At 41.8% G+C, this 12702-nt stretch overlaps 1 protein-coding gene across 1 annotated transcript; it reads left to right on the top strand.

The window, feature by feature from the left end:
* The first annotated feature begins 8225 nt into the window (after positions 1-8225).
* On the top strand, positions 8226-12693 carry LOC125397978 (macrophage-expressed gene 1 protein). The gene is made up of 2 exons (XM_048430517.3): positions 8226-8381; positions 8648-12693. The coding sequence occupies exon 2, from the start codon at positions 8677-8679 to the stop codon at positions 10837-10839; it is 2163 nt and encodes a 720-aa protein (XP_048286474.3). The 5' UTR covers positions 8226-8381; positions 8648-8676; the 3' UTR covers positions 10840-12693.
* The last annotated feature ends 9 nt before the right edge of the window (positions 12694-12702 follow it).

Raw genomic sequence — 12702 nt, 5'->3', positions numbered from 1 at the left:
AAGGAAGGAAGGAAGGAAGGAAGGAAGGAAGGAAGGAAGGAAGGAAGGAAGGAAGGAAGGAAGATGGCCATGTCTACTTATAGAATAAGTACTGGTGGCCTTTACAATTTTTAAAGGAATCATGAGTCACCGCTACTAAAAGGTGACATCATAAAATTGTATCAGGGACTCGAAGGTGACCCCTAAAAATTCAATCCACTGTGAACTTTTGAAAGATGAAGAACTTAGAAAATGAACTAAGACCAAACAACTTAATCTATTTGCTAAAAATAAATAAATAAATAAATAACATCGAAATCTCCTTTAGCCTGGGGGGGGGAGGTGTATTAGATACTTTTAATTAACTTCTGTGCTGTAAACCTTCAAGAGATAAATTCTTAAACTCATATGTCTCATCTCAAACTCATGCCAACTTCTGAGAACACATCCACAGAGACTTCAAAAAAGTGAATGCCACCTGTCTTTGCCTACACCAGCAACTGAGTGCTCCAGGTGGCTGGACTTAAACCCTCTCAGACAGTATTTTTACTAATCCTCTATTTTACATTTATTAAATCTTTTTTATTAAGATATATTTTGAATTGTCTGTGATGTTTGAACTTACTTGGTATAATTCTAGATGATAGAATTAATACTTATTAACATTGGCTTTAGTGAAGCTATGATAAGGGTGCTGCTGTTTTTAGTAACATTCTTGTTAGAATGTTGTTTACCCAGACCTCCTACCTTACTGGAAGAAAGCCACCATGTTTGGAAAGACTCAAGAATTTTCACTACCTTCATAAAATAGTGTCCCTCATTATTATGTATAATTTAGATTTAAATTTTTAGTTAGTTTTCTTTTTCGTTGATAATTTATTTTAAATCTTCCAAAAGGAACTCCATCAGAGGAAGTATCTCTATTTTGACTCAAAACTCTTAAATCAAGTTCTTTGTACTTTAAAAAAAAAAGAGGATTAATTGGATCCAACTAATTGGATTATAAATCCTTAATACTGAGATAAGACATTAAGAGAATACAAATTGAGCATAAGCATTAAGATAAGACAAACTGAAAGTTCTAAAAACCTGCAATATATGCAGATGTTTGAGTACCTTGAAATAGCTTCAACTTTTAAAACTGACTCCTGTTAGGTCCAGTTGAATTTGAGTTAACATTTCTTATCCAAATTATACAATTATACAAATGTCCAATGGAACAATAGTCATGGTATTTCATACCTCAAAAGAGCCCCCCTTTGCTTATTATTTAATACTTTTATTAATTCTTTGAAAATTTCACAGTGTATTTGATCATACTCCACCTCTATGCCTCCCCCAACTTCTCTCAGATACACACCCTTCTCCCTCTACTCCACTTTCTGTTCTCCTTTACTTCCTTTTTGGGAGACACTATCTTACAGCAGACTTCCTGGCCCTCTGACTCTTACAACACCCTTCCATTCCCTCTTCTGTAAAGTCCCTGAGCCTGAGGTGTAAGTGTTGTGTATCAACAGGGGTAGGAGGAGGATGATGACTGGGTGCCCTACAGCCACAGCCAGTTGCTTTCTGTGTCTTGTCCAGTTGTGGCTCTCTGCCATGGGTTCTACCTGCTGCAAAATGAAGCTTCTTAGATGAGGAATGAGAGCTACACCTTTGTGTGGGTATAAAGATAAGTATATAGGATTCAGCTAGAAAAGAGGAAATGAGACTTTCCATTTCTTTCCCCAAACTCAAGTGTGTTACAATACCAAGAGAATAAACTCCCCTTCAGGTTCCGTGGCTTCACCAGGGACCAGATAGTTGGTCAAGGTTGCAAAGTTTGAAAAGACTCAAGAATTTTCCCTACCTTCCTAAAATAGTGTCTCTCATTATTATGTATAATTTGGATTTAAATTTTTAGTTAGTTTTTTTTTCATTGATTACTTATTGTAAATCTTCCTAAAGGAACGCCACCAGGGAAAGGACCTCTATTTTGACTCAAAACCCTTAAATCTGATCTTAATTCTCTCCTATTGAGTGAGCCTTAAGTCATATCAGGTGACTGCTGGTTGCGTCCATGACGTAAGTGCCACTATTGGACCTTTTGGGATATCCTGCAATGATGATCATTGTGGTTTGTAATTGTCACAGCTACATATGATTGACTGCTTTCTTGACTGTTTTCGTAGCGTCTTCTAATGCTGTGAGAGCTTTATATTCCTCAGGGTGGAGGCTTTCAGGTTGGATCCACATCGGTTCCTCTAAGTTCTGTGTTCAGCATGTGTGGTATCTTTAGCAATAGAGTCTTAGCTTCCTTTTCTGGAAGATAACTGAGGTCAGTGGCAATAATCTGGGGTGTCTCTTGGATTTCCCTTATGCAGTGGTATATTATTTGTATTTTGATAAATAAATCTTGCCTGAAGACTAGAGGCAAAGCTAAAGCCATAGAGGTCAGGCAATGGTGATACACACCTTTAATCCTAGGATTTGGGAGAGAGAGTCAGAGGGATCTCTGTGAATTCAAGGCCACCCTGGACTATACAAGATCAAGGCAGAAACAAATCCAGGTGGTGGTGGCTAACACCTTTAACCCCAGTCCTAGGGAGTCATATGCCTTTAGTACCAGGGAATATAAAATGAGAAGAGAGAGAGGCTTAGTCTGCTTAGTTTGTGGTCACCCAGCCTTAGTAGAGGTAAGACTTCTCTAGCGGCTTGGCTGATTTGCTCTTCTGGTTTCTGTCTCTGGGTTTTTATTATTCGTGCTACACACTAACAACACATTTTTTGAATGGATTATTTAAGGTATGTTATAGTATAATTAGCAAGGGATCTTAAAAAGTTAATATTAAAAAGTTAAAAGTTATATTTTGAGTGTATGAGGCCTTTGCCTGTATGTATGTAAATGTACTACATGCATGTAGTGTCCACTGAGGTCAGAGAGGGACTCAGATTCCTTGAAAGCAGTTTCCAGGCAGTTATGAACAGTTATGTGCATTCTAGTGAAAGAACTTAGGCCCTCTGGAAGAGCTGCTAGTACTTTTTAAAATGTATTTTACATACTGACCTTCTCTCTTCCTGTCTCCTCCCCTGGCCTCCCCTCTTCCCCCTCCCCATCCACTCCTCCTCCATCCCCATTCAAAAAGGGGGAGGCCTCCCATGGGCCTGGGCAAAGCCTGGCACATCAAGCAGCTAGTACTCTTAACCCCCACAAAAAAGTATTTTGCCAATAAAAGAGAGAAAAATTATGAAGTGACTTCAACATTTTTCTTTCTGATTATAAAATAAAAAACCATCTTTGGGTTACCTACAAAACTTCTGGATCCTCCTTTCTAGCATGCCTGACCTCTTGTTTCTCTCCCTGTTACTGATAATATTTGTTATGGGGAATGGCAATTTGTTAAAGGATATTTAAAGTAGAAGCACACTGTTACTGATGTCTTCCATAATGGGACTTTTTAGTTCCTCTCTCATACTAAAATCTGGCACAATAGCAAAATATTAAAGATAGATCTAGTTATTATCCATAAGATACAACTATAATAACTCAGGTCAAAGATCAATACTTTCTAAATTTAAGACAGGCCACTCCTTATGAGATTATAGCTGTAAAATCAAGTTCGTCAACAGAAAACTCAAATTGAAAGAAAATGAATCAGACCAAATATTGCAAACATCAAACAAAACATGTCACATTGTACAAACAGCTGGAGATACAAGAGGAAAGTCAATCGAGTTTAAAAAGGAGATTCTGCGAGGCTGGAGCAAGAGCTCCATGGCTAGAAGCATTTATTTGGTGGTCTTGCATCAAACCCAGGCTTAGTTCTCAGCACATGCGTCACTCAGGGGACCCAACGCTTTCTTCTTGTCTCTTTGGACATCTATACACTCATGGTGGGTAAAAAGAAATTAATTTTCTTTAAATGAAGGCTTTCAATAGATTAAAGTAAGTATTTCCCTCATCACATCTTAGGGCTATCCTATGTTCTTGATTATTTTATCTTTAGGTGTAGTATATCTATTGTGCATCACATAAAATGCAGTATCAGATACACAAGGCAAAAAAGAGAGAAAAATCAGACTTGGATCGTGATAGCTGGACTTGACATGACCAAGGATTTCTCCCTTAATGGCTTTACCAACTTTTTCCCTCTCTCTCTAGACGTCTGCCTTCCTGCCTATTCAGTCTCATCTATGTCAGCTCTTAGACATCAGTTTCCCCAGCACTATGGGGCATGACGCCATAATTGGCCTTTCCACGCAAAAATGTGACGTTTAGTCAAAGCCAGAAACAGTGAACTGAAGTTCCCAGAAAAAAGGCTGTGCCAGTGGCACTGAGGAGTCCACGTGGTTGACTGACTAACTTTTCTAATTGTAAGCAGTGCAAAGTTGCCTGTCTAGAGTCAGATTATCTTGAGCTCTCTCTAGTCTCCTTATTGCCTACCTTCATGTTTGACCTAATCCTTCTGGCTATCAGGTAAAGTCCTTTTTGCAAGGTAGAAACAGACCCCTTGCTTTCACCAACCCAAAGGGTAAATGTCATCAGACAGCACCTGGGCCTTAGAGCCGAGACTTCGCAGCTTTGCCAAAGCCCACTACCTGGTGTTCCCCAGAGCATTTTAGAAACACCTTGACTCCTGAACAAACGTCTTCGTTCTTTCTCTAGAAAAACGTCATGAGATTGTTACTATGTTTTCTAATCTGGATCTGCTTCCAGGTCTCTCATATTTGAACCCAGAATAAACCATGTCCTTTTCTCTTTGAGGTGGGAGCAGAGCTTCAATGGATTGCATCAAAATTTCCTCCCGTTTTAATATGGCCAAAGCTCTGTAAGTTCAAGTCCGGCTTGGCCTATATAGAGAATTCCAGGTCAGCCAGGGAGGGCTATGCAGAGAGACCCTGTTTCAAGAAAAGAACAGAAAATGGTTTGGGCTGCCAAATTCTGGCTTCATGTTGAATATGACTATGCAGAATTCCCCACGGAGCTTCTTGTTTTGCTCTCCAGAGTAAAGGGGAGCATGACACACTGAGTTCTTGTTTTTTGTGGTTAATGGACAAACTTGGTGCAAAGAATTTCTTCTAAGATGACAAAGCAATGCTCAGAATATCAGGTTAGAAGTCGACTGCTCAGAGATTATATATAAAAAAATTGCCACTGTGTTCTGTGCCACACAGGTCCTTCGTTTTCACCAGCGTTTACTTCAGGGTCTGCAAAAGTCACGGCTCTTGGCTCCATTTAGTAATCCTTTGTGTGTCGGGGTTCGGGCTCGTCTCTTAGATCCCTGACAGAGTGTGCTGATCCTGGCTAATGCATCCACCTTAGACCACTGGTGACACGCACATGCCAGAAACACCTGGACAGGCTCCAAGCCCACACAGAAGTGAACCTCAGACATGAATCACGGCTTAACTCATGACAGTGTCTGAAGTGGCACACGTGTTCAGATTGGGGAAGAAAGAAGATCTGTGACTTCCCTCTTGCTGCTTGTTGGAGGAAGTGAAATTGATTTTCAGCACCACGGACGCATACCTTCTATGGGAGCATTGCCTCTCTCTGTGAGAGGTCAGAGGTCAGTGGTTAGCCTCAGTCCTCAGTCTCTCCAGGCAGCCATCTGGAGAGAACACGTGTTTGCATCATATTGAGGTACAAGAAAAAGCAAGAAAATTGTTGGGAGAAATAAAACAGAAAAAATGGGGGTGAGACACAGAAGCCAAATCCTCACCTGCCTATTCTGAGCCCCACTTTCCAGCCCTGGCATAGAAATGGAGGTTGTGTCCTGGATTCTGGCCATTTTCACTTCTCTTTTCATTGCTTCCCACCAACTAAAACGAGAACTTCCTTGGGCAAAGGGATAATAAAATCCATGTGTTCAATTGCCCCAGCACATGAAAATGCCAAAAATAATTTGAAACTTTTAAAAAAGGGGGGGGCACCAATTGGTTGTCCAGTGCTAACTGGTCAATCCTGAAAACATGAACACAAGTAACATTATATGGACTGAGCAAGTTATATTTAGGAATATATATATATATATAGGAATATATATAGGAATACATATAGGATAACAATTAGTGGAAATGGAGAAATGTTTTAATTACAATCACAAAAACAAATTTTAAAAATATATATCCTTACATTCCAAATTATTTTACTTAGTACAAAATTAGATCCAGTTATTTGGCACTTAGCAAATAATCAGTAAAACAAACTAAAAACTCAAATAGGTAAAACATTCCCTTGTTGAAAAAGCAAGAAAACCAGAGAATCTCTGGAAAATTAAGAAAAATGATTTTTTAAGAAAAAACTCTCCTGAGCAGATATAACTGCTGTCAATGGGTTTGTGTTAAAGCCTCTAATTTTATAAATTTGTTCATATCTGGAGTCATGCTGAAGGTCTAGTCACATTTTTACACATCATGATAACACAATAATCTCTCATTAAATCAAAACAGTTTGAAAAAATTGTGTTAGCTGTAGAATATTGTCGTATAATTTCTTTAGGCTTTTTGTAATGTTGAGTGGGAAACTACTAATAGTTAAAAGAATGAAAAAAAAGTGGTAGAATGTTTAGTAATTTAGAGAGACTTGATAGAACTGCCTGTGTTTACTTTGCTTGTCCTCTCCCTTCAGGACATCAAGGTCTCAACAGAGGTGTGTGTGTGTGTGTGTGTGCGTGTGTGTGCGTGTGTGTGTGTGTGTGTGTGTGTGTGTGATATACAGGTGTATGTGTTGATAAAATCACTCATGCAGGTGTCAGTGGTTGACATCAGGATCTTTTCTGAATTGCTTCCCTACTTTAAGTTCTTGAGACAGGGTCTCTCACTGAACCTGAAGCTTACCATCTTGATGAGACTCACTAGCTAGCTCAAGGGATCCTCCAGCATGAGGATACAGACATGCACTACTGTACCCACATTTTTATGTGGGTTCTAAGGATCCAAACTCAGGTCCTCATACCTGCACAAAATACCCTGCACCCACAGAATCACAACCACGGGATCTAGAAAAGAGAGAATAAGGAGAAATGACTAGCCTTTCTTCAAATGAGTGTACATGAAACAATTAAAGAAAGTACAAATACTGAGTTATTGCCAAGTGCTAAAGGACATTCAACTTTCAGTCTTTTAACTCTGGGCTCTCTCCTGAGGTATATATAGCCCGATTTTTATGAACTAGAGCATCCTCTGCAGTGGCTGGGCTGTGTTCTCTAGCTTAGGATTGCTTGGACATTGTTTGCAAATTCATTCATCAAGGTTTCCTCAAATACCTTGGCATAAACAGACCCACAGAGAGGCCCTTCTGGATTTACAGAGCACCATTGGAGCCTGAAAAGTGACTAGGGAAACTCAAGTCGGTGAAGGACAGCCTCGTCCCTTCTAAAAATGTTCTCGGCTGTCTCACTGACAGCCTGAGAAAATTCAGTTCCTTGGGATCTTCATAGCCTGTACACAGGCGACAGTACTAACCTGTGGCTGAAACAGGATTCTGTTTTGCATCCTGTACATAGAATCATCTGGGGTGTCATGAGGGTGCCATGTGAAACTTTTTAATCTATTATGGAGTCCCTAGCGGCCAGCAAAATGTACTGAGACCACTCCAGTTTTTCAAACTATGTAATTCATCTGAGCTTCCCTTAATCCCGATACTTGATCACTGGGAAAGAATACATCTCTCTGAATTATAAATCTGAAAGAGCTGGTGTCAGTACCTGCCCAAAATGGGGAGAAGAAAAGAAAACTCCTAAGGGTATGTTTTCCTGGCAATATAAGAAATTAATGCTAATATTTTTAACCCGAGCAATAAATAACAGCTTTCCTGAGTATATACACTCAATAATGGGATGGAAAAGCTAAAGGCTTGGTCAGTTATGACTTACTTTAAAATTGCACACACAGGGAAGAACAGACAAATGTGTGGACACTGTATGCTTTGAGCCAAACAAAATTTATAGTGTGGCTTTGTCTCGTCTGGAATATTTCGATCTGAAAGGAGAAAGACAGCCCAGTGTGGGAGCCCTCACCGTCACACAGTATGCTCAGGACAGTTCAGACTGAAGTTTCACAACATATGGCAAATGGAATGCTTTTCTAGACCTTTGAGCTCAGCCCCAGATAACTCCATATCCAAAGCAGGATTGTGGTAACTTGTAACAATGAGATCTCACAAAACAAAAGTATCTGAGTTTCTTTACTCTTTCCTCCTCAGAGGACAGCCTTCGACTTCAGTGGGCCAATGAGATTCTTAAGATTTGTCCTTGACATGGAGTACCCTGTCTAGTGGAGGCGGGGTATGCAAATAAGGGCAAAGTTGCTACTAACTGGCATTTCCAGTAAAAAGAAACTAGTAAAGCGATTACAGGAGCCAACAGTCAGGCAGTTTTGAAACTAGTCAAACCAGACCAGAGCCTTCTGATAGAGAAGAGGTAGGTGTCTTTTACTGGCTATCTGTCACTTCAGAAAAAGAAAGGCAGGGTGGGGGACACAGGGGAGTAAATGATAAAGAGGGTACTTTGTTTATCCAGTGTAGAATAATTTTTACAAGGTCCTAATGATCTCTAACATTCCAACCAGCTTTCATTTCTCTATTTTGTAACTAGAGCAGCATAAAGAGGAACTGATGGTTTTAGGAGAACTATAGAAATTTCTATTTCAGCAACCGTTTTCTTTCCCATTTTTCTTCTTTCTCCAGTCTTGCTGGTGGATGCCTGGGGCACGAACATGGCTGGAACTGTCTGCATCATGAACAGTTTCATGGCTATGCTCATCATCTGGACGATGACAGCACATGTAGAAACAGACAAGCCTCCTGGAGAGACAGTTAAGACTGGATTTCAAACATGCAAGGATGCCTTGAAACTACCTGTCTTGGAGGTCCTACCAGGAGGCGGCTGGGATAATCTGAGAAACATAGACATGGGACGGGTGATGGACTTGACATACACCAACTGTAAGACCACAGAAGATGGACAGTACATCATCCCCGATCAAGTCTTCACTATTCCTCAGAAAGAGAGCAACCTGGACATGAACTCAGAAATCCTGGACTCCTGGGTGAATTACCTGAGCACCACCTCATTTTCCATCAACACAGAACTCTCCCTTTTCTCTAAAGTCAACGGCAAGTTCTCTTCTGAGTTCCAAAGAATGAAGAACCTTCAAGTAAAGGACCAAGCTGTAACCACCAGGGTTCAGGTAAGAAACCTGGTCTACACTGTCAAAAATAGCCCAACTTCAGAACTCAGCTTGGGGTTTATGAAAGCACTTATGGACATCTGTGACCAGCTAGAGAAAAACCAGACAAAGATGGCCACCTACCTGGCAGAACTGTTGGTCCTCAACTATGGCACACACGTAATCACCAGTGTGGATGCTGGGGCCGCACTGGTTCAAGAGGACCACATAAGGTCCTCCTTCCTCCTGGACAACAAGAACAGCCGGAACGCAGTGACTGCCTCTGCTGGGATTGCCTTCTTAAACATTGTGAACTTCAAACTTGAGGCGGGCTACAGCTCCCAGAATGCTTTGACCAAGAGCTACCTTGCTAACAGAACCAACTCCAGGATGCAGAGCATGGGTGGGGCTCCATTTTACCCAGGTATCACCTTAGAAACCTGGCAGAAGGGCATCACTAACCACCTGGTGGCAATAGACCGTGAGGGCTTGCCTCTGCATTTCTTCATCAAGCCTGACAAGCTGCCTGGCTTGCCAGGTCCTTTGGTGAAGAAGCTGTCGAAGACAGTGGAAACTGCTGTGAGACACTATTACACTTTTAACACCCACCCTGGCTGCACAAATGTTGATTCTCCCAACTTCGATTTTCAAGCCAATATGGACGACGGCTCCTGTGACGAGAAAGTGACCAACTTCACCTTCGGTGGAGTTTACCAGCAATGCACTGAGCTGTCAGGGGATGTTCTCTGCCAAAACCTGGAGCAGAAGAATCTGCTCACTGGTGCTTTCTCTTGCCCCTCTGGCTACACCCCTGTCCATTTGCTGTCTCAGACCCACGAAGAGGGTTATAGTCGCCTGGAATGTAAAAAGAAGTGCACCCTCAAAATCTTCTGCAAGACGGTGTGTGAAGATGTGTTCCGAGTGGCCAAGGCTGAATTCAGAGCTTATTGGTGTGCAGCCACTGGCCAGGTACCTGAAAACTCCGGACTTCTCTTTGGGGGAGTCTTCACTGACAAGAACATCAACCCCAAGACAAATGCACAGTCATGCCCAGCTGGGTATATTCCACTGAGACTGTTTGAGAACCTCAAGGTATGTGTTTCTCTGGATTATGAGTTGGGGTACAAGTTTTCAGTCCCCTTTGGTGGATTCTTTAGCTGTATCACGGGGAACCCTTTGGTTAATTCCAATACATCCAAAAACGCAGGGGCACCATCTCTCAAGAAATGCCCTGGGGGCTTCAGCCAACACCTAGCTGTTATCAGTGATGGATGCCAAGTGTCCTACTGTGTCAAGGCTGGGGTCTTTACAGGAGGGTCTCTGCTCCCTGTAAGACTCCCACCTTACACCAAACCACCCCTCATGAGCCAAGCTGCCACCAACACCGTCATAGTGACCAGTAGTGAGACTGCCAGATCCTGGATTAAAGACCCCCAGACCAACCAATGGAAGCTGGGGGAGCCACTGGAGTTGCGTAGAGCCATGACAGTTATCCATGGGGACAACAGTGGTATGTCAGGAGGAGAAGCTGCTGGAATCACCTTGGCAGTCATCGCGGCACTAGGAGTCGTCATTGCCTTGGCCATCTATAGCACCCGGAAGTACAAGAAGAAGGAATACCAGGCAATTGATGAGCGTGAGAGTTTGGTTGAAAGTTTAGCAACAGATGCATCAGCCTCCATCAGAGAACAGGATCCCAGTCCAGCTTAATTGTCTTCAAATAACAGTCTCTTGTTAATTCCAGCTACAGCTTCAAGCACGTTTTTCACTAGGTTTTCTCTACATCTGCCTTCCTAAGTACTGAAGTGACGGTTGCCACAAAAAGCAGGTATCACCGCTATGGGACTTCTTGTTTAGGCCTCTGCACCAGGAAATTGAAGGGTATGGGGTGAGGGGGATGCTTCATTCAGAAAAGGCTGGACTAGGACCAAGGCATGAAGCGGGTGTGTATCCATTCTCACGGTTGTCTCTACCTGAATGCATGTGAACTCAAAGTAGAGACGTGGAGAGACTGGATTTGGAGATTAGAAATTTAGCCTGAATTCAAAAGGCTTTCCAGTTTGTGAGCAGAAGGGGTTTGTGCTTTGAGTACCTTATTACTTCTGTTTTGTTTTTAAGGAAGCTCTGGGTTTCACAGACCATACAGCAGATGTGACCTTGACATGCCACAGGAGGCCTAGGTGGCCACTACTCTTTAGCTTTAAGGACTCTGTGTTGATGTACAGACTGCCCTCTCCCAGTGGAATTCTTCTACGAATTCTTCTACGAATTCCACTTTCCCCAACTGCCCCAGAATTAGGGCTCAGTCTAGATCAGTCTTGGGCTTCTGAACAGTGTTAACAAGTCCTCAGAAAATGTTTTAACTTCCAGTTTTCTGTTAGGAAGTGAAGGATGAAGGACCTATGGGGAAACAAGTAACTAAGGATAAAAACTGGGGTTCTGGAGACAATGCCACTATTCTAGAATTGAATTCTTCCATCTGTCAACTAGTAGCATTATAAATGAGGACCCGAATGAAGCTGTGCTTTGGATAGATCAAGCATTATGGTTTCACGTTTATGTTTCAAAAACATAACCCCTTCCTCTCTTTCCTTCATTCTTCCTCTCTACTTCTCTCCTTCCCATCTTCTCACCACGTGTGTGGGGCAGACAAACATTAACACCCCTATACTCCAAAAAACAGCTTTTATTTTCCTAGGGGTGAAAAGCGCAAAAAGTCAAAATAAGCCCCCATTTAAGCATTTACTTCCTCCCTAAAATTAAAACTATACAGAACTTCCACCCCTTTAGGCTTTGCTGTTTTTCATGGCTAGAAACAGGGCTGACGTGATTAAAAACAAAACAAAAATCTTACATCATTAACAGCAAAAGGCCTCCAGAACCACCTGTGACATTTATTTCAGCTGCAGGATAACTTCCATGGGGCATCTGGCAGGGCACATTATTGACACTGGACAATAGTTGGGGTTTTGCTCAATTTTAATATATGGTTTAATTCAGCTGCCTCAGAAATTGTGTACCTATTCACCACAGCACATGACCAGTGAGCTACCTTCTATGAAAGACCGTGTGTTCTCTCCTCACTGTCTACAGTCAAAGGCTGTGCACACAGTAGGTCTTCTGAAGAGCTCTGAGTGTTCCAGCCTCTGGGAATGTGGGAAGAATGACTCGTTCACTTCCAGCTGAGATGAACTTGAATTTGAACAGCTGAATTTGAACTCTGCCCTCCCTCCTGCTCAGCTAAGAGGGAGGGATTGATTTTATCACTGTTTCACTAAACCTGTCCTTTCAGTATTAAAATGTTCAATATTAAAACTTTTTCCTCTATGCCTTGTGGGTTTCTGGGTGAGTTTTGTTTCAGTCAAGCTAAGAATTTGTCCTGAAGTGCTGACTTTTCCCTGTGAATTCTTTAAGGGTTACTGAGTCTGTACAGCAAATCACAGCAGGAGACTCCTAGACCTAAGGCACCAACTTCCTATGGAAATGTTTACTATCTGTTCCATAAATGTGTAGTTCTACTAACAAGAATGTGTGCAAAGATGCATTAAAATGTGTACTCAGCAACCTTCTGGT

The sequence above is a fragment of the Myodes glareolus genome, chromosome 7, assembly GCF_982192425.1.
Source record: "Myodes glareolus chromosome 7, mMyoGla1.1, whole genome shotgun sequence".
NCBI lineage: Eukaryota > Metazoa > Chordata > Mammalia > Rodentia > Cricetidae > Myodes > Myodes glareolus.
The sequence above is the reverse complement of the archived record's forward strand: the minus strand, read 5'-3'. Positions and strand labels throughout refer to the sequence as shown.